The 26,503-nt window shown below is 53.7% G+C and overlaps 1 protein-coding gene across 1 annotated transcript; it reads left to right on the top strand.

Annotated features, from left to right (window-relative positions):
- The first annotated feature begins 3,718 nt into the window (after window positions 1-3,718).
- Window positions 3,719-22,002, top strand: Kcng1 (potassium voltage-gated channel modifier subfamily G member 1). The gene is made up of 3 exons (XM_059261966.1): window positions 3,719-3,942; window positions 16,961-17,760; window positions 20,135-22,002. The coding sequence occupies exons 2-3, from the start codon at window positions 16,987-16,989 to the stop codon at window positions 20,903-20,905; spliced, it is 1,545 nt and encodes a 514-aa protein (XP_059117949.1). The 5' UTR covers window positions 3,719-3,942; window positions 16,961-16,986; the 3' UTR covers window positions 20,906-22,002.
- Window positions 22,003-26,503: the final 4,501 nt, after the last annotated feature.

The raw sequence follows: 26,503 nt of genomic DNA, 5'->3' as shown, positions 1-26,503 counted from the left end.
AGCTCTGGTTGTCCTGGAACTCACTCTGTAGACCAGGCTGACCTTGAACTCAGAGATCTGACTGCCTCTGCCTCCTGAGTGCTGGGATTAAAGGTGTGCACCACCACTACCCAGTTCAATAAAATTTTTTTAAATATCAAAATTAATGTCAAAAATAATCCATAATGTGCTAAATATCAAGTTTTCAAAAACTAAACAAAGGCATGTCCTTGAGTGGCTCATCCTCACACATTGCACATACCTATTCCTGGCCTGCATGAGGGGTCTCAAGGTGACAAAGGAAATCTGTAGGTTGGTGGCTTAGGGTAGAGGAACAGGACTGGCAAGAATCAGGGACACAGGAAGGGGACAGAGTGACCAGAAGACAGGGTCTCCTGGAGAGAAATATACCTTGTCCTCCTTCTCCCTGACTTGACTCATCAGACAGATCTTTCCTTACAGCAAGCTGCAGAATGAGATCCAGCCCCCCTCTAGCCTCTTAGGACTCACAGCTCTAATCTAATCTAAGCCTTTTCCTCTCGGGCAGATAGATAGGAACCTCAGACAGCTGTAGATAACCCTTGCTGCCTTGGAAAAACAGCCCAGACTTGGTGACTCGCTGACAGTGGCTGGTGGCTAAGAAGGAAAACATTCTTAACCCGTGGACAGCAGCTCCCTTTTAAGGATGTCCTGAGGCAGCCAGCATCTCCTCCTGCTCCAAGGGGAATGGCGTTTGGTTTTCAGTGTGAGTTTAAACTTCAGGGGTCAGATTGGCCTGGCTTCAGATCTGGCTTTGCCATCTACCATGTGACTCTAGGTGATTTGCCAAGATGACCCACACCAGCTCTGGCTCCTAGAATTGGTGGCAGTAATTTAAATGTAGGCTGAGAAACAAACCACAGCCCTCACTATTATTGCTTCCTTAAAGATGCCAGCCAGAAAGGCAAGAAGGCCAAGAGTTCAAGTTCATCCTCAGACACGTATGGAGTTCAAGGTCAGCCTGGCCTTCAAGGAACCCTGTCTCAATAATCTTTTTTATTATTACTAAATTTAAAAAGCAAGCATTGTGATAGTGATGCACACCTGTAACGCCAGCGCCTGGAAGGTGGTGACAGAAGTACCTGAAGTTCAAGGCCATCCTTAGATACATTGCAAGTTCAAGGACAGCTTAGGTCACAAGAAACCCTTTCTCAAATGAATAAAAATAAAATAAAAAAAAATGCTAGTCAGATCTGCCAGCTTTTCAAAAGAAAAAAATGTCATATGAAATCTGATTTTTTTAAATGTTGGCAATCAATTTCAAAATTCTTACAACTTAACCCAGTAGAGACAACTAAAATAGGGTTGTGTGGCATAGCTCTCCAGCTGTTCAAGTGTGTGCCTGTTCCCTACAGGCCACACCGTGTTCAGCAGGCCTGATACCCTCCCTCATCTTTTCAGGAAGCCCTTCTCCAGCACGTCAGCATCCTTCTCCACAGGACAACTTGGAGAAGGGCAGGGATGCTTCTTGTGAGGGTAATGAAGATAGGAAGAGCCGAGGATCTGGAAGGCTCCACGGGAGGGAGGGACTGCAAAGAGGGACTCCTTAAAAGGATTTAGAAGGATTTTATTGGACATGGTGAAGCACAGTGGGGGATAAGATCATAAATTCACCCCTGAGAACAGCCTGGGTCTGAGACTATGTGGGGGTGACAGGGGAGGAACAAGTCTAACCCTGCTCTCCTGGGTCTTCTCCGGAAGTCACCCCAGCACCAGGCTCAGGTGCCTGGTGTTCTGACTGACCCAGTCCACAGGCAGAATCCCTCTTCCTTCAGAGGTGGCCATGAGGTCCCCTGATCCTAAACATAAAGTAGCTAGCTTGAGGCTCACAACCCATCTAAGTATTTCTAGAGAGCTCTGAGGTCAGGCGGGGCGGGGCTAGACTGAAGTCAAAATCTCAGACCAGGGAATTTGCTGGAAGGGCTGTAATGTAAGCAGGGTCTGCTGGGTTTGAAGAATTCTCCCGAGGACTCAGAACACAGGAAGGCTTTGAGAATTTCTACTCACATCCTGGTCCTGTGGTCCTCCCTGGGGACAGCAGTTGACTTTCTGAGGCGATCAGTTCTGGGTCCCTCCAACAATCACTGTTGAGTCCAGCAGTGTGGAAGCTGCCGACCAGAAGGAAGACAGCACAGCCCTTGCTCTGGTGGAGCCTGAGGCTCAAGGGGGAAAGCAAGAAAGCACGGGTCCTCCTATGCAAGAAGGCAGGGGCCTGATACAGCACCGAGGATCAGCCACACTCTCAACACGGGACCCGGGACCACTGATCACCAGGGCCCACATAGCCGGGGAACCCTTATGCTGGCCTCCTTATATTCCTCCAGCACACTGCCTCCAGGTCTCTCCACAACTCAGAAACCTTCCTTTTGTCCCTTACTGGGGTCTCTTGGCAAATCTTCCAAAGCTGCATTTCTCTCGGCTTGTGGCCCAGGGTTCTGGCTCCTCCTCGGGAGTCCGTGTTTGTTCATCTATAGAGTCTCTCCTCTCTGGACCTCTCCCTATTCCTGCAGTCCCCAGCCCCGTCTCTCCTGGTGTGGCCTCTGCAGAAGCTGGGGAGTTCTTGGGGCAGGTCCTTGGCTTACTCTCTGACTCTGCCATCTGTCTCCACCCACCAGCTGAGTGAACCCAAAGCTTACGGCCAGGGCCAAGCCTCACCCTCTCTGTAATGAAGCCCCAGAAGTAGGAGCCCCACTCCTGAGCGTGTTCTCTGTGTCCCTCCTGCTTGCCTGACAGAGGAGAAAGGACAGTACCAATCCAGTGTCCCCAGAAGCCTGCTCTGCATGCGGGTGGCTCTCCCTCCTCTCAGACAGCCTCCCACCTAACCCCAATGCCTGGCGGAGCTTCTACCAACTTAGAGGCCTCTGGAGTCCACCTGGCCCTCCCCAGGCTACCGAGTACAGGACCCAGAGACTGCAGGACTGGGTCCCAACGCCAGAGTCCACCCCGGACAATGGGCAACTAGAACACAGGGGTCACTCTGGGGCACAGGGCACCCATTCTATGGTGACACCGCAAAGATAGTTCAGGCCCTGAGGGGCAGGAAGAGTCCAAGGTCACCAGTGGAGAAGGCACGTGATTTGGCTCATGTGGCCCCTGGAAGGCGATGTTTAGGTGGAGCGCATCATGGGGCTCTTGGCCTGTCACGCATGAAGTACCCTCCGGACGTGACACTCACAGTGCCTGCGGCAGTTCCGCAAGGAGTCCACGGCCTCCCGTGCGCTTGGACCTTATGAGGACCCGAGACAGGGCGCGTGGCATTCCCACGATAAAGACCCGCATGGGGAATGAGGCTCAGGTCCTGGCACTCACTGAGCTTAGGGTGGAAGGGCGGCGCGAAGGTCCCACGATCACCGAGAAAATGCGGGACTGGAGAGGTGGCTGCTCCACGGGCTGGGAGCCCCGGGAGGAGGGGCGCGAGCACTTAAAGACCACCGCGGGCAGGCAGGGGCCTGAGGGGCGCAGGAGAGGCGGAAGCGGGCGGGATGAAGAGAGAGCGGCGCTGCGTTCCGCCAGGACCCAACACCCAAGAGGGCTCCGGGTCCGGCCAAGGTGTTGGGCATCTCCGCGGCGGGGTCCCACGGTGGCTCCATCCCCCGCCGCCCGCCCCTCTCTCCGCCCCGTGCGCAGTCCCCTCCCTCCGTCCCGCCTCCTGCCTCGCCACCTCCCTCAGCTGCTGCCTTGCCGCGTTGCCGGCGCACTCGCAGCCCGGCGGACACCAGGAGGCGGAGGCGGGACAGCCTGGGGTCCGAGAGTGCAGTCTAGCGGCCCCAGGGCCAAAGTTTGCCAGCAGCCCCGGGAGGCCAAGCGGGCACCACGCGTCGCCTGCAGCCCCCTCTCGCATCCTCACCCGGACATTGCTGCACCGGGGGACCGAGCTGCGGCCCGGCCAGCTCCAAGGCGGGGACGCCGCGACGGGAACTTAAGGTGGGAACTTCGCGGGCTGCTCCCTGGCGGGACCCTGCTCCTGCAAGCCGCGCTCCGGGCTCTGCACGTGGCCGCGGCCCCGGTGCCCCCTGCGGATGCCTAGGATCCCGGGAGAGGCCGCCGGGCCGTGCGGGATGCTGTCGCGGTTTGGTCCAGCCCCGGATCCTCTCGAAGGGTCCCCGGGACGCGAAGTGCGCTCTCTGGCGGGGCCACCCAGGAGCACCCTGACTTTGCATGCTGGGTTCTTGGGGTCCCCCGGGAGGAGTTGGGATGCAGGGGCGTCTTTGACTTGCTGGTTCACTGTCTATAGACACGGAATGCAGCACTCCCACCAGTGGGCCTCATTAAGTCATTCATTAATTACGAACTCAGAGAGGGCTTATGGACCGCCTACTTGGTCCGTCCTTGGTCCATGGCAAGGTCCTGGGGACAGTTCAATGGTCGTGGGCCTCAGCATCTAGTAGGGAAGTTAAAGGTCTCCTTAGCTTCAGGGTACCCTTGCCTGAGTGACCCAGCTTTGCTTACGGGTTTTGAGGTGTGGATGGAAAAGAGACCAATTCGTTCATTCCCTGAGGTTGTACAAAAATTGGTTGAGCACCTACTGTGGGCAGCTCACTATACCAAGTACTCAATGTTCATTCATTCATTTTTTTTTTTCAACAAGCCTGTATTGAACAACGACCAAGGTGCAGACGGGGACAAGATGGGGGCAGCCCTCCTAGGGTTTAGGTAGAGGTTGAGACTCAGGCCCCTGCCTTGGAAGGTCACAGCCTGCCAGGGTGTGGCCAGCAGCAGCAGCCCATGTGTATAGATATACGGTTGGTACATAATGCATTCGTTCTTAATGGGGGAGGGGTTCCTGGAAAGGAAGAACTGGGCTTTTAAAAGCTCTTGTGGTGGGGGGCGGTGATGGGGGCTGAAAAGGTTCATCTAATGTTGGGTGAACACAGCCTCCTAGTGACGGGGTTCATGAGCTAAGGTGTCCGTTCAGCACGCATTTTCTCAACCACTTGCAATGCGGATGCTCTTAAGGGGTGCTAGGCACCAGAGTTCCCCAAGTGGATGATAGGTGGGAGGCAAACACATCTTCACACCCTCCTCAATGACACCTGAGCTAAGTGCAGAGGAAGGTGAGAGGACGGGGTAGAGACTGGTCTGATTCACTGGAGAAGGGAGAAAGTGCCTCTGTAAATCTGGGTAGATATTCACTGGGGTCTGTTTGACACCCCCTCCCACACACACACACCTGTGACCACACTCTATGAGTCACTGTAGGGTGTCTCACCAGTAAATACACCTCCAGGTAAGTGGTGCCCCTGGAGATTGAGGCTGTGCGCACGCACGTGGTGGGTTTTTTCTTCCTGTGGTCTTTAAGCTTTTGTGGCTTTGCCTAGGCACCTGCTGGGTGGAGGGGGAGGGAAGTCAGGCCAGGCATGGAGGCATGGCCCCAGGGGGTTGCTCTTACCAACCCAGCTCTGAGCCAACCCATTCCAGTGGAAAAATGTCTGCCGTGGGACATACTCCAAACCCACAGGGGACCAGCACACTGAAAACAAGACACTCTGAGCCTTTTCCCAGAGATGGAGGACCCAGGCTGTGAGTGCCCTGCAGCCTGATCAGACAGACCTAGGAACCCTGTTGAGTTCTCTGTACTGAGTAGGCTGCTGAAGTCTGGCAAGAGGTGAGCCACCCGCCCCAGGGGACAGAAAGGTCAAGATGTTTCCTGAACACCGGGGGCTCACAGAGGCTGCCCTTCTCCAAGAATCCACCTGGGCTGGTTGCCTAAACTCAGAAAAGGAGCCCCCTCCCCTCGCTCCCACCGGGGAAATGGTGGACGGTAATACGACCTAAATAGAACTAATAAGAAACATAAGGGGATGAAGGAAGCCGTTGAAAGCCCTGGTCTGTTTACCTGGCAGACAGTCCTTAATGAACCTGCCACAGGCTCTGAACTGTGCCTGAAGTTACCCCCATCTCAGGCCTGCACTGCCCCAGCAGATGACAGGTACGACATGCCCTCCTTCCCACTGAGCCCTGTGAGCAACTTCCTATCTGGTACTTCCCCAGATCCCCATCACTCCCCTGTTTTAGCCCATGTTCCCCAATGTCTAACCACAAAGAAACAAAAATGACACATGGCTAGGTCAGTGGGTAAGCCTGGGGACCTGACTTTGATCCCCAAAACCAAAATCAAGAACAGCAACAAAAACAGGCAGAGGTCCCAGGGCTGGGGAGGCAGGGACCAAAGACAGATGATCTCTGAGGCTCAGATGTCTGCCAGTCCAGAGAAGCCCTGCCTCAAAAACAAGTAGACAGTGACAGGAACAATACCCAAGATTGTCCCCCGGGTACACACCACACACACACACACACACACACACACACACACACACACACACACACACACACACACGAAGAGGCTAATGGAAAAGATGTCCTGGCCTCAGCTCTAAAAAGCTCCTGGTAGAAGACAGGTGTGCACCAGGAACCATTTTGCCAGCAGCAGAGCCTGGTGGTTAAACAGACAGCCTGCCTGCTTGATATTGGGGAGACAAGCTTTGCCTTATTTTGGTTCAGGTGAGGGATGGAGAAAGGAACCCACATCCCAGCTTGTAATCCCCTAGGGACTGTGAACCCCCTCCCCCCACCCAAGCAAAGCTGAGGTCTGTGGGGACGATGGATGGCGAGTGTCAAAGACAGACTTCCACATGCAGCATTGCTGAGGGGAGGGGGCAGCATGCAAGGACCGGGGGCAGGCTAATAGCTGGATCTATTATAATTAACGATTTAATTGGGGGTGAACACAGCATGACCAGCCCCTGAGTCAGCCCAGCCAGGAGCCCTAATCCTGACAGATGAGGCTCACAGGAGAGCCAGGGAAGAGATGGAACAGTGCCTCAAGTCCCTCCTCACAGTCCAGAAGCCAAAACCAAGACAGCAGGCGCTTAAGAAACAAATACTCTAACTTGTAGAAATTTGTTGAAGGGTCTGTGTTAGGCTCTGCTTTCGTACGTTAGCGTTTATCAACAGAGTTTGGGGAAGGTAAGCAGTCCAAAGCGTGTCTCACTGAGTAAAATGAATGCATCTTCTGGGGAGAATCCACCCCCCATACCTTCTCCAGCTCCTAGAGGCCTCCTGCATTCCTTGGCCAATGACTGGGCCTCCCTGTAACCCCTGCAATCATGGCCACGTCTCTGGAGGCCACCGTGATGACCCAGAGCTCAACAAAAACAGGGACTCTCTTGGTTTCCTGCCCTGATCTAGTGTAAATACTAAGATAATGCCATTCTCAGCTTACACTCATCTGTTTCCCCTATGCCCCAGACCCTTCCAAAAGCTTGTCCTATAAAAACAGGTCCAGTCCCTGGCCCCCGGCAGCTGGTGGAAATGACACTTGTCCTGGTCCCCACAAGGACAGTAGAATGCTGGGATCCAAGGTGCCCAGTCTATAGTCCCACCGACTATTGCTTCCTTACTGTCATCATGTGTGCTTGTTTCACTGAGCCTCAGTTTCCCCATCTTGCCATTTAGTATAGAATTCAAGCGTCTGAAGTTAGGGCTCCAGCGTCACCCCTTAGTGCTTAGTGAGCCTGCTGTAATAGAAAGTCTAGAGTGCCAATGTTTGGGGCCAGGTGAGGGGTAGCACTCTGTCTGCACCACCCTGAAAAACTGCCAAGAGCTCCTCAGAAGGGCCGAGCTACAGAAGCAGAGAGCAGACCAGCAGCGTCTGGAACAGCCCCAAGAGGGATCTTAGGGGTCACACAGCAGTTCATGGAACCCTTTCCTGTGAGGACCGGAGGGCGGGAGATCAGGTGAGGGCTACAGAAATCTCCACTCACCGGCCCTCAGAGCAGCTCTGCCCGACACTATTGCTCTCATTATAAGGGGCAGGAGAAGGCCATGAGAGACCAGTGCTCTAGTGTGGATGCCCGGTTGAGTGCAGGGTCCTTCACAGGAGCAGTGGCCATGGTTAGCCATCTTACCCACTACTCCCTCCACAGATCCAGGCCTCACCCCTTGAGCTCATGCCCTGAGCCCGTGGCGGGCCAATTGCTACTTAGAAGCCTCCCTCTGAATGAATACTTATCTTTGGAAACCTTAGCTGGACCTCGGTCACAGCTCCCAGAGTGCTATTTTTCTTCCAGGAGGAAAGACAAGAAACAGCCTCAGGCTTGCTACGGGTCTCTGGACTCCTGGAGGAGAACAGGATTGGGGTATCTTGAAGGGAAATGATTCACAGACAGAAGCGGGGGGCGGGGGGACCTCTGCTTCTGCAGTGAAGCCTTAGGATGTCCAGGGAACTGAAAGGTTGGGCAGGAGGCCTCCTGGCCACCCAGGGTTCCCCAGGCATTTATGGAGCCCCCCCCCTTCCACTTCTCTTTGGGACTTTAACAGGATGGTTGTTGCTGAAGCAGCCAGACAGGCTAGTTCCAGGGACTAGGAAATCTTGGAGGGACACCATGCTCTGGTGTCCATGCTGAGCACCCAAGACCATCCCCAAGCTGGAAGCTTTATGGGGCTTGTGCTTTTTGTCTGTTGTAATGCAGGCAACCCCAAGTTGTGGGACCCAGCTGCTCGCCTCCTAGCATGCTGGCCTGTCTTCTATTCCCTATTTTTCTCCTCCCTTCCAATCCCCAGGCTCGGTCTCCTTCCCACTACCTCCAGGCACCTCCATGTAACACACGGATCCTTCTGTGTTTGAGTCCTCGGCGAGACGTAATGTGTTCATTTACATAAATAGCATGAGAGCATAACACTGGAAACTTCTGCTGCCTCTCTCACTCGGCTTATGTTTTAAAGACCCGGTTGTGCCCCCAATCCTGCACAGACGACAGCCATTGCCTCTTCTGTCTCTTCCTCTACCAAGACTCACTTAACTGGTCCCTGGGGATGGACGCTGGGAACTTCCCGCTGCCACAAGTAAAGGGGGTGACATTCTTGTGTTGTTCCTGAGATCAGATTTCCATGAAGCAGACCCCCATACACACATCAAAGATTTAAAGGTGGACAATTTGTTACATCAGTGTCTCCCATCACCTCTGTGGCCCCCTGAACTGGGAAATAGATGCCGGAGCAGGGTTCTAGAGCCGCAGGGGATCAGCATTGCTTAGTGTCCTTAGCTGTGCAGGATCATCTCCCTTGAAGGCTTGCCCTGGGCTATGGAGTCAGATGGTGCTGAGTTTAAATCCTAGCAGGTCAGTTCAGGGGAGACGCCCTTGGCTGGTGGGTGGAGATGGGTGATAGACACTTGTCAGAGCTAAGAGGAACACAGCAGGTGTCTGTTGACTGGGCACTGGGCCAAGCACACTCTCGTGCCTTCGTTCCACCATAATTCAAGTGCGTAGGAACTGTTCGTGCCTCCATTTTATAGATGCAGAAGCCCAAAGTCGTAGAGCAACCAGCCAGCCTTTCAAAGCTAGTGGGCTCCTCTGCTCTCACCCCAACCCCTAGGGAGCAAATCAGCTGACTGGGACCTGGAGAAGGAGGCCCAGCCCCAACTCTGTCATCTCCTATATCTACTACCCCTCCTTCTCCTCCCCCTCCTCCTCCTCTTCCTCCCCCTCTCCTTCTCTTCCTCCTTCTCCTTCTCTTCCTCCCCTCCTCCTCTTCCCCCTTCCTCTCCTCCTCTTCCTCTCCCTCCCTCTCCTCTTCCTCCCCCTCCTCCTCCTCTTCCTCCCCCTCTCCTCCTCTTCCTCCCTCTCCTCTTCCTCTTCCTCCCTCTCCTCTTCCTCTTCTTCCCTCTCCTCCTCCTCTTCCTCCCCTTCTCTTCCTCTTCCCCCTCCCCTCCTCCTCTTCCTTTCCCTCCCTCTCCTCTTCCTCCCTTCCTCTTCCTCCCCTCCTCCTCCTTTTCCTCCTCTTCTTCTTTGACAAAGTCTTGCTGTGTAGACCTGGCTGGCCCAGAACTCACTAGGCTGGCCTTCAATTCACAGAGATCTGCCTGCCTCTGCCTCCTGAATGCTGGGATTAAAGGCACACTCCACAACACCCAGCTATTTTATAGTCTTATTGCCTCAAACTGGATGGTTTAAGATAATCCTCACTGATAGCCTTCTGGCTCTGTAAACTATATTTTAAAGGGGGTCTGGTGGCTAAAACTGGAGCCTGGCAAGACCATGGCCCTTTGTGATTGTTCAGAAAATACTTGACTTGCCTGTCTTAACCTCTGGTGGCAGCCTGCACTCATGGCTCCCAGCTCCTCCTCTGTCTTCAAAGCCGCTGGTCGCCTACAGGTTGGTATCCTTAGCAGACTTCTTCCATCTGTGGCCTCAGGCTCTCCTTGCTGTAGAGTGCTCATGAGTCCAGGAATCGGATATGTGTGCCTGGGGTGACTCTCATCTTCCCGATGTATGACCCCTGTGATGTCCATCTGCACTGACCTCTGAGGTCTGATGTGGGGGCCACTTCAATAGGGTGCTGGGCTCTGGGTACTGTACCCAGGTCAGGCTCCTGCCTCTGCACTTCAAGATAACTCTGCTAGCCTGGCCTCATCCTGCACTAGGGCCCGTTCACACACTCATCGGAGCACACACTGGTCAGGTCTGCTCTGGCGCTCTGACACCTGCCTGTGAGATACTGCATCCTACTGTCTCCTTCACTTCAGTCACACACACACACACACACACACACACACACACACACACACACACACACTCACGTCCATCATCCACACCAGTTTGTCAGAGGTGCCTTCTCACTCACGCCTGTCTCAGCGCCACCTACTGGTCACCTCTGTAAATGTCGCCTCTGGCATCACCCTCCTCTCTAGTCTCTTCGCCCAGGCCCCACCCTTCAGTAAGTTCTGCCTGCTCTGCCTCCAAGCCCACTGAATCCATGCCAGCCCACCCCCGACCCCGCCATGCTCCACTTGTCCTAACCTTGCTCTTCCCATTGTGGTCTCTTGCCCCCAAGTCTACTCCTGACACTGCCCACAAAGCCCTGCCTCACACAGAAAAACCTAAGCTGCTCCCTGAGACCCACAGGGCCTCTATACCTTCACCTGCTAACCTCCAAATGCATCTCCTGCCTTCCTGCCCCTTTTTTGCCCAGCCTCTCGGCCTGCCCTTCAGTCTTGACCATCTAAGCCCCCTTGCGAAATAGAGCAACCCTGGCTGTCCCCTGCACCCAGAGTAACCAACCCCAAGAATCACAAGACTGGCTGCTTCACACACATAAGGCCCTGCCCTATGTCCCCTCCTCTGAGAAGCCCCCCCCCGCCACTCCTCCAGATAATGTTGCCACCCCATAGTCACCCTCCACCACCACCCAGCTCTGACTCATCACAGCACTCACTATATTCTGAAGTGACTGGTGCACTCATGTGGAAACTGTCTCTCTGTGGACCATCAGCGGCACGAGGACAGAGGCGTCTGGGTTGCTCCCTGATGTGTCCAAGGACCCAGCGTAGCATCTAATATATGGGAATGTTCGAGAAGGAATGCATGACTCCTCCACAGCCCCTTTCCAGCCAGCAGTCTCTCATGAGCCTCCATAGCCCCAGAAACAAAAGCCGCCCCCGCCCACCCACACACACAATCCTTGCAGGTGGCTTAACTAACTCAATGAAAGGACAGACTTGACCCTTGGGAAGGATTGGGCTGGAGAAAGCAGCGTTTGTGTCCAGGAAGCTGGCTGTAGGCCTGTTTGATGAATGCGCTGAACTCTGAAGTCTAGAAATGCCAGCTGTCCTCCCGTGCCCATCAGATCAGGCATCCGTGGAACCACAACCTGGAGAAGTGTGGTCAATCCCTCCTTCAGCGGTTCAGCCCTTTGACCGTCCTCCCAGTGAGCTCTGGCACTGAGGAGACTGATCTCCAGCACTCACCCAGCACCCTCTGCTCCGAATAGCCTGCTGGGACAGATAACTCCATGTGGGAACACCTCTGAGAGCCGGGGACCTAGGCAGATGCCAATGGGGAGCCTCTGCCAGAAGGCAGGTGGGGAGTGCAAGGGAGACTCCTCGGAAAAAGAGGGCTCATGAGTGAGCCTCGGAGGAAGCTCCTCTGCTTCCAGGCTGTTCTAGCCGAGTAGAACACAGCTTTCCTCTCGTCTGTGGTGGCACAATGGAGCGGCAGAGCGGAGAAGCATGGCACTCTACTGAAGCACCTGAAAGGGATTGTTCCCACGCCTCTGAGGGATCCCGGCAGGCTGAGCCCGAGGACATAGGTTCCAATTTTAGGAGGAGTGAAAAGCTCCCAGCCGCTCTAAAAGGCAGGCATTTGACTTCAAACAGGTGTAGCCTCGTTTCCCCAAATCCCATCTGTGACGCTACAGCCTTCCCCGAAGATGAGAGTGTGGAGTGGTGTTAAGCCCCATCAAATGCCTGTGGGGACGAGGCCCCTTGAAGTGAGCTCCCTCCCTGCTTGGGTTCCTGCTCTGAATCTATGCAGGGAAAGGGAGCTTCCTAAGCATCCCTACCCTCATGATACTGGAAATGATCGTCTCCACCGGCACCGTTGCTTCCTTCAGGAATCAGAGGGAGCGACGATTTGATTCGGTTTGGTTTTGAGATGGGTCCTCCAGTAGCCCGGACTGGCCTCTATTTTGCTATGTAGTGTCAGTGCAAAATCACTGCTCTTGCTGGGCTGTGGTGGCGCACGCCTTTAGTCCCAGCACTCAGGAGGCAGAGCCAGGCGGATCTCTGTGTGTTCGAGGCCAGCCTGATCTACAGAGAGAGTTCCAGGACAACCAGGGCTACACAGAGAAACCCTGTCTCGAAAAGGCAAACAAACAAAACAAAACGAACAAACGAAAACACTGCTCTTGCCTCCAAAAGGAAGAAGAGACAGATTATCTGGAGCCAGATCTTAGTGGTCATGGCCGGGAAAACATATTCTCCAAATAGCATGTTCCACTACGGAAGTGGTTATGTGAGCTCTTATTAGTCACGGGACAAAGAAATCAAATATTTACCGAGGATAATTTTTACCAAATGTCTTACCAATGATAAATCGAAGTATCTATTAAAGGCAGTAGTGGGGACCACAGGTAGGGGGGTCACAACAGATCTAGTGATCTGGTAGGAATATATTCTAAGGGCTCCTAGTCACAAGGAGATTAGATCAGACACGGGTGAGGGCAATGGATGGTTTTCAAAGAGACTAAAAATAACCCAAGATAATTTGGTTCTGGTCTGCAACATTTTAATGATCCATAATCTTCCAAGTTCAGTCATTTGGCCTCATAGAATATTTATCACAGGTACAGCCTCCACCCCCTCAATCCCTGTTTCTGTCTCTGTCTTGTTCTCTCCCTCTAGGAACTCCAGTTCATATTAGCAAAGAACAATCTCAAACTTACAACTCTCTGACTCCACCTCCCAAGTGCCGGGTTATTGGGGTACGCCACCATGCCCAGTTTCTTCAGTGCTGGGCATAACCCAGGGCTTCCTTCATGCTAGGCAGGCTCTCTACCAACTGAGCTACATCCCCAGCTGTTTGGTTTTGTTTAAGACAGTGTCTCTATGGACTGGGAGGTGGCTCAGCAGTTAAAAGCACTGGCTGCTCTTTCAGAGAGCCAGGTTCAACTCCCAGTATCCACATGGCAGCTCACAACCATCTGTAACTCCAGTTCTAGGGGACCCTCACACCTCTACCTATACCAGGCACTCATGTACATACATGCAGGCAAAACATCCATACATGTAAAATAAAATTTTAAAAAATATGTATTTTTTAAAAGCCACAAGTAGTGGCACACCCCTTTAATCCCAGCACTTGGGAGGCAGAGGTAGGCCGATCTTTGAGTTCAAGACCAGCAAGTCTCAGGACAGCTAGGGCTATACAGAGAGACCCTGTCTTAAAGCAAAACAATAAAAACCACAGTGTCTCTAGGGCTAGAGAGATAGTTCAGCTCTTGAGAGCACTGGCTGTTCTTCCAGGGAACCCAGGTTCAATTTCTAGCGCCCACACAGCAGCTTACAAACGTCCATAATTCCAGCCCTCCAGGGGCACCGCACACTTGCAGTGTAGACATGCATGCAGACATACACTCATGCGTGTTAAATAAATATTTTTTTAAAGGAAAACATCTCATTGCATAGCCCATTCTGGCCTTCAACTCAGTAATCCTCCTGCCTCAACCTCCCAGGTGCTGGGATTACAGACATGCTCTACCAAGCTCAGCTATGGACGGTGATCTTAAAAAGCCAAGTGTTCCCTAAGCATTATAGTACAGACCTGTAATTCCAGCACTCCTGAGACTAAAGCAGGGGAATCACATTTCTGGGGACAACCTGGGCTACATAGTGAGACTGGGAGAGGGCCAAAATACGAAACTTATGCTACTTTCCTGTGCGTCCCTTTAGTTCTAGAAAGGCCTCTAGCCAGGCCTCAAATGGCTGTAGTATAGGGTGGAAACGTGAGTGGAGTAGACCAGAGTAATGGAGACAGTGAGGAGTATGAGAGACCAGCCCCCACATTTATTTACCCCAGGGAAAGAGAGGAGAGAAACAGAGAGAAAAACAGGAGAGACTCAGGTGGGCCTGGATCCTTATCCACCGGCCCAGAACTTTAGTCCAAAGGGCTATTTACAACAATGCCAAGGGGCGGGGCAAAGGACCTCCCCCTTGCTAGTTACAGTCAAGTGTAGACCCTTCCAAACACCTGGTACCCAGGCCCGTATGGGGTCCCATCAACCTCTTATGCAGTCATGCTGGGTACAGTCACTAGGAAACCTAGTGGGCTACAACAGGGGAGTAGCTGGGACTGCAGTAGACCAGAGCCGGCCTGAAAGGCAAAGGCGTTTCTCAACTGGAATTCAGGCCATGAATACATATTACATGAAGTTTCTTAATTATCAGAAGTATTCATGAACCAAGCTGAGCCCACGAGCTGGAGACGGTTAGCCATCTCATTCACTGGGTGCAGACCCTTCCCTCTGAAGCCAGGAAGGAAGGAAGGAGTTCTTAATTGCTGATGTTCTGACCTGTGTTTTCTAAAACTGGCGTGTGCTGTTGGCTTATCCACAGTAAACGCTCTCATCTAGCGAGTGGGTCTTGAGCCTTTACACTGCTGGGTGCTGGGGTCCAGGGATGAGTCAGGCATGGGACCTACCTCCCCCGGTGAGCAGACAGCACACAGGAGGATCCAAGCTGCTCACAGATAATCGTAAAACTAGATACACAGTGGGGCTAAGAAGATGGCTCAGCAGGGAAAGTGCTTGTCGCTTCAGCATGAGGACCTGAGTTCAATCCCCAGCACCGAGTACTAAACCAGGCATGGTGGCATGTGATTGTGATCCTAGCACTGGGAAAGTGGAGACAGGCAGACCCCGGGGCTAGTCAGCTAGCCTGGCTTAAAAACAGCAAGTCTCAGATCCCAGTGAGAATCCATCTCCAAAAAAAAGGGTGGATGGCTCCTGAGAAAGGACACCCAAAGTTGACCTCTGACCTCCACAATATGTACACACACCTGCACATTACAGTACATGCGCGCACATGCGTGTGCACACACACACATACACAATGTATTTGAAAAAGGAAGAACATGGGCTATGAATGTGACTCAGTAAGACTGCTTGCTCTGCAAGCATGAGAACCTGAGTTCAAATCCCACCTCCCATGTAAAAAGCCAGACATAGATGGGTGTGTCTTAGCCCAACACAGGAGGATGGAGAGAAGCAGATCACAGGAGTTCACTGGCCAGACAGCTGAGCTGAAGCAGCAAGCTTCCGGTTCAATGAGAGACCCTGCCTCAAGGCAACAAGGCAGAGAGCCATAGAGGGTCCTCCAGGTGACATCTGCCAACAGTCAAGCAAACCAGGCCCAGTCAGACATTTTTTTGTCCATTAACTCTTATGTTCCTGCTTCCTGTTTGTGGATGTGATAGGATGTTAAGATAAACATTCATACAATAACCAGCCAGTATTGAGTCCCTGACCCTTGTCCAGGACTTTGTCCTTTCTGATCCCCTGGAGTGGGTCACATGATTAAACTCATTTCACAGGTAAGTGACTTACCTGACTGTCTGGCTCTGAAATCTGTCACCTCAATACCAGGGCTTTTCTCCTCAGCATGAAGGATCTTCTCAGCCAGATGACTGGCAGGGTTGTCATGGGCTGCCTCCCTGGCCCCTCTGCTGGAAGCTAGAACTCTCCAACGTATCAGTCAAAACTACCTCAGACATTGCCGAATGTCCCATGTGGATTAAGTCCACGCCACTTGAGAGCAACTGGCCTGTGCCCAGGTATCCTTCTCAGCTAAGCCAATCTGATAAAAGCTGGCTGGGCTAGGGATGCCTGCCACTCTGGCAGAGTGTCTACCCAACATGCACCTGGGCTCAGTCTCCACCACCATACGCATGAAACTAACCCAACCCCAGGACCACTCTGACCCTCATGGACCCCAGTTATCTCAGAGGCCCGCCTCCAATTCCCAACACCAAGAAGTCAGAGCCTCAGGCTGGTGAGATGGCTCAGCAGGTAAAGGCACTTGTCAAGCACGCTGTGACCGAGTTCCTTCCCCAGAGCCCATGTGAAAGCACATGGAGAGAACCAGCTCTGCAAAGCTGTCCTCTGGCTTCTACACCCATACGTGCATGTGCACACACATCTGCCACACAGACACATCCACTACCACACCCACAATAATAATGGTTTTTTATATGTTATATATTATATAATTGGGGGAGCTAGAAAGATAGCTCGGTGCTTAACAGCACTGGTTTCTTTGGCAGAGGACCAAGATTCAATCCGCAACACCCACATGACAATTTACAGCCACCTATAACTCCATTTCCGGGGACCCTAACATTCTCTTCCGGCCTCCTTAGGCACCTGCACACATGTAATACATACAGACAAATAGGCACACACACATACACACCAACAAAAATATTCAGAACCTACAGTGGCATTTTTAAATATAATAAAAATGGATATTCTTTTTTTTTTCAAAGTCAAGGGTTTCAACCTGTGGCCTTCGGGGCCCAGACCAGGGAAGTGTCTTTAGAATCCACAGTCAGAGAGGGACTCCGCTAAGACTCGGGGTTCACCAAGGGTCTCTCTTCCTTCTCCTCCCCAGGCCCAAGAGGGATGTGAAGCCCCAAAATGACCCTGTTACCGGGAGACAACTCGGATTACGACTACAGTGCCCTGAGCTGCACCTCAGACACCTCCTTCCACCCAGCCTTTTTCCCACAGCGCCAGGCCATCAAAGGTGTCTTCTACCGCAGGGCCCAGCGGTTGCGCCCGCAGGACGACCTGCACCAGGGCAGCTCACTTGGGGACCGCAGGCGCCAGATCATCATCAATGTGGGTGGCATCAAATACTCGCTGCCTTGGACCACGCTGGATGAGTTCCCGCTGACGCGGCTGGGCCAGCTCAAAGCCTGCACCAACTTCGATGACATCCTGAGCGTGTGTGACGACTATGATGTGACCTGCAATGAGTTCTTCTTCGACCGCAACCCTGGAGCGTTCGGCACCATCCTCACCTTCCTGCGGGCTGGCAAGCTGCGGCTGCTGCGGGAGATGTGCGCCCTGTCCTTCCAGGAGGAGCTGCTCTACTGGGGCATCGCCGAGGACCACCTGGATGGCTGCTGCAAGCGCCGATACCTGCAGAAAATCGAGGAGTTCGCCGAGATGATGGAGCGGGAGGACGAGGAGGAGCCTCTGGACAGCGAGGACCCAGACACTGAGGGTCCGTCCACCAGTGAGGGCCGCCTGGGCCGCTGTATGAGGAGGCTGCGGGACATGGTGGAGAGGCCGCACTCGGGGCTGCCTGGCAAGGTGTTTGCCTGCCTGTCCGTTCTGTTCGTCACCGTCACCGCCGTCAACCTGTCTGTTAGCACCCTGCCCAGCCTGCGAGAGGAGGAAGAACAGGTAAGACATTCTGTGACTCCAAAGACTGGCTATAACTTCATTCGCCATTACCACCTTCCCTGGGCAGCCTTCCCTCACCGCACTGGTTGAGTAGCCTCCATGGTGCTCGACATCAAACTGTGTGGATGTGTTTGCGTCCATCTTCTCTGCCTCCCCCCTGGAGTCAGTGGCTGTGACTAAGCAGTCAATGTCCTGGTCTCTACTGTGTCCCCTATTCTCCCATCCTGTGAGATCTAGAACCAAACCCAAGAAAGAGGAGACCCTCAGCCTCTTCTGCAGACTGCAGGAGTGAGTGAGTGTGAATCAGACGTGCCTGCCTCTGAGCTGGGCACATTCCAGAGGCCATCAAAACTGACCTGAGTCCTCTCTCCCCCTTCCTATCTCCCTTCTATAGTAATATCCCAAGCACCTTTTCTTAGTCATAAAAATAATTTTTATCCATAGGTCTGTGTGTTCGTGCGTGTGCCCACCGGGTTGGCATGTCTCTGTGTACAGTAGGAAACTGTATGTAAGACATTTGCTCCCAGGCTGACACAGGCTGTGTGCCCCCAAAAGCCACGGGATGGGGGGAGGGGGGCTCTGCCCTCTGCCTCCATCTTGTCTTCCCTCCAGGTCCTCCTGTGACCCTGTAGGGGATATGTTTCTCAATCCACCCAGCAGTTGAGGACGCTGGGGCAGGCAGAGCAGTTTGCCGAGTCTAGGTTCATGGAACCCACAGTCTCTATGCCCCATACAGCAGCTGGGGACCCAGGATAACCCCACAAAAGTACACAACTCCCCTACATAGCACCTCCCCCAAAGTGGACTTGGTTGAACTCTTCAGAACTATGGTGTTTGCCATATAAAAATGCACATTAGGCTTTTCTTACAGATGACAGAGAAAGGCCTTTGGTGAGAGCTGGGTACATGGGGAAGGTCTCCTAGTGACTCTCCTTACCTACAAGATCCCTGGGCCTGTGAGTTGTGACTCCTGCCCCATGCATACAGGAACAAGGTACACACTGTATAGGCATTTGAGGGATAGGCTTGATGACATGAAGTGAACATAAATGTCATGCCAGCCAGCATTTATTGAGCACCAACTGGACACCCTGCATGTGCTAAGCATTTTATGCTGTTTGACTTAGCCTTTTCTTACCAGGGAAAAGTCCTTCTATCTACAGATAACATGGAGGATGTGATCATCACTACTGTATTTACAACCCAGAGGGGATTGCTGGCATGGTCTTACACATTGAAGCTTTTAAAGGGATCTTAAGAAAACATGTGACTAATAAAATTAACTTTTGATGACCATAGGGCCTGGGGACAAGGAGGGAGGGCTGGAGCCTGAACCTGAATCCCATCTCACCCACTCTGGCAGCGTAGCTGTGGAACAGTTACTAGACCACTCTATGGCTCAGCTCCCCTCACCTGCCCAGGGGACTATGACCACTCTTAGTAAGTCTATGTAAAGGGATCAGAACAGAGCATGTTATCTAGTACCTGGGTTGGTGGGTTGGTGGCCCCCTACTCCATAACCATACAGGGGGGCTTGTGTAAGAGACCTCCTATACACCTGGGGCTACTTAGGTGGGGTGCACTCCAGGAAGGCTTCCTGGAGCAGGAGGGATTCCCATCTCAGGTTAGAGACATCAGAGTCCCCAGGTCAGATCACATCCCCAGGCTGGAGGGCATTTTCAGAAAGACAGACTACACAGGTCCTCTGAGAACCTAGCCATGACCAAGACCCTTTAGAAAGTCTCCAGCTGGGACATCTGTAGCTTTCCAGGGCTCCAGCCTCTTGGGGACTGTGTGCTAGGAGGATGCTGGCTGGACAGGTGGGTGAGGGGACGCAGGCTGCCTGAATTTCGTGGACTGCATCATCTGAGCACCTGTATCAATATTCTGATGCAGAAAGAAAGACTGGCAGAAAAGGAAAGGAGGGAGGGCCAGGCGGTGGTGGCGCACGCCTTTAATCCCAGCACTCGGGAGGCAGAGGCAGGTGGATCTCTGTGAGTTCAAGGTCAGCCTGGTCTACAGATCAGATGTCAGGACTGTTACACAGAGAAATCCTCTCGCAAAACCAAAAAAAGGGAAAGGGAGAGACAGAGGGAGGGAAGGAGGGGGGGGGGGAGGGAGGGAGGGAGGGAGGCACATTCAAGGCACAGGAGCACCAGCGCTGGAGGGGTGGGATTGCCTAAGCTGAGGAAATGGAAAGGCCCAGAAAACAGGAACCCGGCTGGCAGCTTCAGAGGAGTCTGTCTGGAGATCAGAATCATCAGCTAGAGCTAGGGCCTGGTGGCATGGTGAGGCAGGGAAGAAGGGTGCCCAACCCAGGCAGAGCTCCTTGCCTGCTGGCTGCTGGTGTGACCCCTGCCCTGTCTCTCCGCAGGGCCAGTGCTCCCAGATGTGTCACAACGTCTTCATCGTGGAGTCCGTGTGCGTCGGTTGGTTCTCCCTTGAGTTCCTGCTGCGGTTCATCCAGGCGCCCAGCAAGTTCGCCTTCCTGCGGAGTCCACTGACCCTCATCGACCTGGTGGCCATCCTCCCGTACTATGTCACACTGCTGGTGGATGGCGCTGCCTCCAGCCGCCGCAAGCCAAGCACCGGGAACAGCTACCTGGACAAAGTTGGGCTGGTGCTGCGTGTGCTGCGGGCACTGCGCATCCTCTATGTGATGCGCCTGGCCCGGCACTCCCTGGGGCTGCAGACGCTGGGGCTCACAGCCCGTCGCTGCACGCGCGAGTTCGGGCTTCTGCTGCTTTTCCTGTGTGTGGCCATTGCTCTCTTTGCCCCACTGCTCTACGTCATCGAGAACGAAATGGCCGACAGCCCCGAATTCACCAGCATCCCTGCCTGCTACTGGTGGGCCGTCATCACCATGACAACCGTGGGCTACGGAGACATGGTACCTAGGAGCACGCCTGGCCAGGTGGTGGCTCTGAGCAGCATCCTCAGCGGGATCCTGCTCATGGCCTTCCCTGTCACCTCCATCTTCCATACTTTCTCCCGCTCTTATCTGGAGCTCAAGCAGGAACAAGAGAGGGTGCTGATCCGCAGGGCCCAGTACCTCATCAAAACCAAGTCGCAGCTCAGTGGCATGTCCCAGGACAGTGACATCTTGTTTGGAAGTGCCTCTTCAGACACCAGGGATAACAACTGAGGCCAGAAGACATCCGTGCCCTGCCTGCCAGCTGCGGCTTCGTGCAACCACCGTCACCATTAAAGCCTGGAGAAGGACCCTGGCCCGGGACTGACCGGAGTGAGCCACGCCACAAGAAGGATCTGTGCCACATCACCGAGAGTCCCTGCCCTCCCTCAGAGCCCAGAAGTGAAAGGGAAGCGAGCCGAGGCCAGCACCTCACCCGCCCCAGCCTCGCATCTGTTTCCCACCCTCAGGAGCCGACTGGCTCCTTTCCACATGTAAAGAACACACAGGGGACTGTGTGGAGAGAAGTCCAGACAGCAGGCGGCCACACATGACTTTAATGCGTCCACTGAGAAGGGAAAAGCTCTCCACTGGGGCTCTCGAGGAAGGAGCTATGTCTCTAAGTGAAGCCAGCAGCAGGGTCGCAGAAGTGAAAGGACCATGTTGCTGGGGTCTCGGGGCTAGTGAGACCCCGGTGAGATGGGAGGAAAGGGAACAGACAGACCTCTAGGGAGACGGCCATGGATGCTGTGTTCAGCCTCCTGCTGCTCCTGACTCCCAAGCCTGCCCTTCATCCTGCTTCCTGCTCACCTCCGCCCTGTCCTCTTTTTCTCCTTGAGAGCCCCATTTCCAGACTCCCCTCATCCCAGTGGGGGGACACCATAAGCCGGTCAGCTCTACTGACTTTAAAGGTGAAATTGCTTCATTTTGTGGCTTAAAATAAGTGAGATTTTAGCCCACTCCAATTTATTTTAATATTTAAAAAAAAAAAAAAAAAAAGCACTTGATACCCCTTACCAGGTCCTCAGTCTAAACCCACCGTGGGCCAGTGCTTCCTGCAGATGCAGCCCTGGGAGGTCTTGGGAGTGTGTGGAACCTCCTCTGTGCCCTCAAAGGGAGCCGCTCCCTGTCTCAAAAGCATAGTTTGTGCACCAAGAGGGACCCCAGGCCAAGCTAGAAGAGACTATGCCAGCTCACTGTGTCTGAGTCCTGGGTGCCTGGCACTGAGAGGAAGTCACACATGCACATGTACACACATGCACATGTACACACATGCACATGTACACACATGCACATGTACACACATGCACATGTACACACATACACATGTACACACATGCACATGTACATACATACACATGTACACACATGCACATGTACACACATGCACATGTACACACATGCACATGTACACATGCACACACACTTGTCCCCAGCCTCACAGGTGCAACAGCTTCCTTGACTGCTTTATCCCACATCCCAGCTGCCTTCTCTCTGTTCAGCAGCAGAAATTGGGCATTGAGACACGTCTGGTTCTGACTGTGGGCTGTGCAGCTCAAATCCCTGCCTGCTGCTACAGTCTCCAGCTTTTCCCACACCTCCACACCTGTCCAGACAATCCACCAGCTCCTACCACACCTCCACACCTGTCCAGACAATCCACCGGCTCCTCCCACACCTCCACACCTGTCCAGACAGTCCTCTGGCCCCTCCCACACCTCCACACCTGTCCAGACAGTCCACCAGCTCCTCCCACACCTGTCCAGACAGTCCACTGGCCCCTCCCACACCTCCACACCTGTCCAGACAGTCCACCAGCTCCTCCCACACCTCCACACCTGTCCAGACAGTCCTCTGGCCCCTCCCACACCTCCACACCTGTCCAGACAGTCCTCTGGCCCCTCCCACACCTCCACACCTGTCCAGACAGTCCTCTGGCCCCTCCCACACCTCCACACCTGTCCAGACAGTCCTCTGGCCCCTCCCACACCTGTCCAGACAGTCCTCTGGCCCCTCCCACACCTCCACACCCGTCCAGACAGTCCACTGACCCCTCAAGCCTCCCTTCAGACACACCCAGCCCACCCCATCTCATCGTGGGCCTTCACCCCTGCAGAGCCATCTGCTGGAATGCCCTCCCTACGGAACCTGCATGGCTAACTCACTCCTTTCCCTGCCTCCCTGTCCTGAGCTCCCACTCCTGCACTTTCCCCGTTTTCTCCTTCCTCTGCTGGATCTTCACCAGGTGAAACTCATTTCTCGGCTCCTGAGCTCTGGTTCGTCTCCTACAGGACCAGCTCAGTATATACTGGTAGGGACTCTAAAGCGGTTCCCTCCCTGCTGCCTCCCAGGACCTTGGGCAGGTTAGCACCTAAGAGGTGCTCAGAAAACGTTTTTGAAAAGCAGAATAAAGGGGAAACAGCAAAAAGGAACAGAGATGGGAAATGTATCCATTACAGCTTGGATCTGAACTGTCCCTGACTATCTAGAGCCATACCACCCCAAATGTGCCTGATCTCATGTGAAACGTCACCCAGAAGCTCACACGTCAAAGACTTGGTTCCCCATGCAGAGGTGGGACCTCTGGTAATGGGGTCATGAGGGCTCTGACCCCATCAATGGATCAACTCATGATAAATCCACAGCTTTCAACGACTGCTGGGAAGCGGTAGAAACGTAGAGAGGGTGGGGCCTGGTTGGAGGAAGTAGATCATCAGAGATCTGCCCTTGAAGGGTGTGTTGCTCCGGATAACTTCCTCTTGGTTTCTCTCTGCTTCTGGCTCCAGTGAGGGGAGCAGCTGAGCTCCACAACACACCCCGATTGGGATGCTGCACCTCGAAGTGGGCCAGAAACAGTGGAGGCAAACGACCATGGACTGAGACCGGAAACCAAAGTAAACCTTCCCTCCTTCGAGCTGCTGTCCTCTGGTGTTCTGTCATAGCAATGGTGGCTGTCTGTCACCGAGTTTATTTTTAACACTGGAGCCTGGGTCCCTGGAGCACCCACACACACGCATCTTCTCCTTACCTCACGGGAAGACACAGCCATCTCTGCACGGCATACCCACAAGCAGGCAGAGTGGAAATACCATCCAAACCCCGAGGGCCTCCCTCAAAGCTCCTCTGACGCCTGCTCCAGTGACTCAGCTCTGCAAAGCAAGTTTTCCTACTAATTAGCATCACCTTCCCTGGCCCAGCAGATGTCACAGCCCAGCCACTTCAGGGTGGCACCTCAGAGTGGTGGGATGCCCTTTCCGCCTCTAAGGTGGCTGTGAGAAACAGTCTATGAATGCATTAAGCAGGGTGTAGAGGGAGCCTTCTGAAGGCAGAGTGTGGAAAGAAATGCCACTTGTTGGGGAGGAGACCCTCAAACTGAAAACAGGGCCTGGAGTGTGTGGAGAAGCTGTGGGGTCTGTGGCCGGGGTCTCTAACCTTACCTTGCAGGTTTAGCTCTGCCCTGGTGAGTAAGGCTGAAACATAGACTGGCCACCACCCAGGACCTCACCTAGGGATGAGATGCTCCAGATTCCACCAACATAGTGAAGAGGACTCAGGCCCAAACTAAGAGACAGGGCACCCAGCAAACTGTTCTAGAACAGAGGGCAATCTCTAGGCCAGGCATTTTGTCCTCATAGCCAGGGACTCACTGTCCATGGGCCATCTGAGGCTGCAAGACAGCTGTGGTCAGACCCAGATGAGAGATGCTTTGATCTAGTGTGATCTGGTGACCTTGCCTCACCTGGCCAGGCCCCTCTGCTGACCCTGTTGGCCCTGTGTGCAAACCTTGGCTCTAGAAGAATTTAGGAGACTTGGCAATGTCATTCTGTAAGTCACATGGCTGTCCCTACCCAGGACCTGTCGGACACTTCAGAGTCACAGTGGACAGGAGCAGAATCCCAGCCCTGCCTCTGGAGTGGCCCGAAACCAGGGGTACCTGTCTTTGACACCAAAGAGAGGGAAGGACCAGAAGACTCAGGTACCTCAACACTTCCAGCTTCCGAACCCAAACACTGCCAAAACTACACAGTGAGGAACATGTCAAGATTTCACATGAAAACAAACCTGACCCCGACCTCCTTCACACTTGGTCCCATCCTGTCCCAATGCCTCAATGTACCCAGGTGAGACACTGTTACGTAACCAGAGCCTGTCTCCATGGGGGAGCTAATGGCTGTCAACACCTAGCTGTGGGCACGGCATCCGTCCACATCCTTTTAGAAGGATCAGGGAGCCATCAGCAACACCCTCTGCTTGGCCAACCCTGGGGACCAAGGCCTGATCCTTGTGCGGTCCACACAGTGACAGGGAGAGAAATGGTGATATGCGAATTTGGCAGAAAAGAAACTGACTGTGGGTGATGCTGGTGACTTCCCAGAGGGTGACAGGGTCAGGGGAGGCGGAGCACAGCCCCTTATGTGTAGGCCGTGAAGTCTGTGACCCCGGCCACTCCAGAGGCCGGAGCAGAAGCATTGTCTACTCAGTGCCTGCCTGGGCTCCCGGGGGACTTCAGGGCCAACCTGGGCAACTCTGGGAGAGTCTGTCTCAAAGTAAAAAGTGCAAAGAAGGTCGTGGGGTAGTATTCAGGGACACAGCATTCCCAAGGCCTTAATACCTCAAAAGGTATTTTTGAATGTTTGTCCAGAGAAGGACTTGCAGAGGAAGTGACACTAAATACAGAGTGGCGACTCAAGCCGAGAGAAGGGCTGGCCTACACGTCCAGAGGTGGCGGCCATTCCACCAGCCTTGGAGAGAGCTGAGGACAGACACACACACTGCTGGACCACCTCAGGATCCCACTTATGCCGGCATCAGGGCCTGGCCCCTGACTCCCTCGGCTGCCCCCATCTCTCGCTGTCTCCCCTCATACCTCTTCAGCTGCCCTGCCTGCCTACATCACCCTCTCCCGGCTCTGGGCTGCAGGTCCACCCCATCACCTCCCAGCTGAGGTATCACAGGTACCGCCTCCCTGTTTCTTCCTGTTTCTTTCTTTCCTGCCCTCGGTCCTGCAGCCCAGGGACCCTGTCGGATCTCTCACATCTGCTTGGAGCCCAGCCCTGCCTGGCACCCTCACTCCTGCCTGTGATACAGACAAACACAAACACACAATATCTCTGGGCATTTCTTCCTTTTTGTCTTCACCAGCGTCACCACAGACCAAGGGCAGTTGCTGCTTCCTGGGTCTCAGTCCCTAGAGAGGGTCGTTTTCAAACCCATCTCCAGAGCCCCGACCCAACCACTTCCCGGGTGGGGTGGCCACCCCAGCACACAGTTCCTGTGCCATGTGCATTAGAACCAGGCACCAGGCAGCAAGGGATGGTCCCTGTGACCCGGAGACTGCAAAGATTCCTCAAACAAGCCAGTTCCGTGTCTGCCCACTCGCCTCCCCTCGCCTGTCCTCCCTCACACAGAAGCCACAGGGAAAGGCCCTGATACAGGCCTCCTAGCCCCCTGGCATCTCCCTGTGCCCCTCCCCTGGAGTGACATGCTCTCTACCCTCGACATGCATGACAGGCTGACATACTGTCCTCACATGCTTCAGTAAGGGTCAAGCCTTCACTCATTTATTTCATGGTGGAACCCATGGCCTCACACATGCTAGGCAGGGACTCTGTCTACCCCAAGCTTTGCTTCCAGACCTCTTTTTACTTTTCATCTTCAGACAGTCCAGGTGGGCCCTGAACTTGTGATCCCCCTGCCTCAGCCTTCAGTGTCCCTGGAATTACAAGCCTGTATGACCAGGCCCAGCTTAAACCTATATTTTAAACACCTCTTTGTCCATCTCTAAAAGCCATACTACCAAATGATACATTATACAGTCGTTTGCTTGTGATC

This window comes from Peromyscus eremicus, chromosome 4 (genome assembly GCF_949786415.1).
Source record: "Peromyscus eremicus chromosome 4, PerEre_H2_v1, whole genome shotgun sequence".
In the NCBI taxonomy this organism is placed as follows: Eukaryota; Metazoa; Chordata; class Mammalia; order Rodentia; family Cricetidae; genus Peromyscus; species Peromyscus eremicus.
This window is presented reverse-complemented; position numbering and strand designations above follow the sequence as displayed.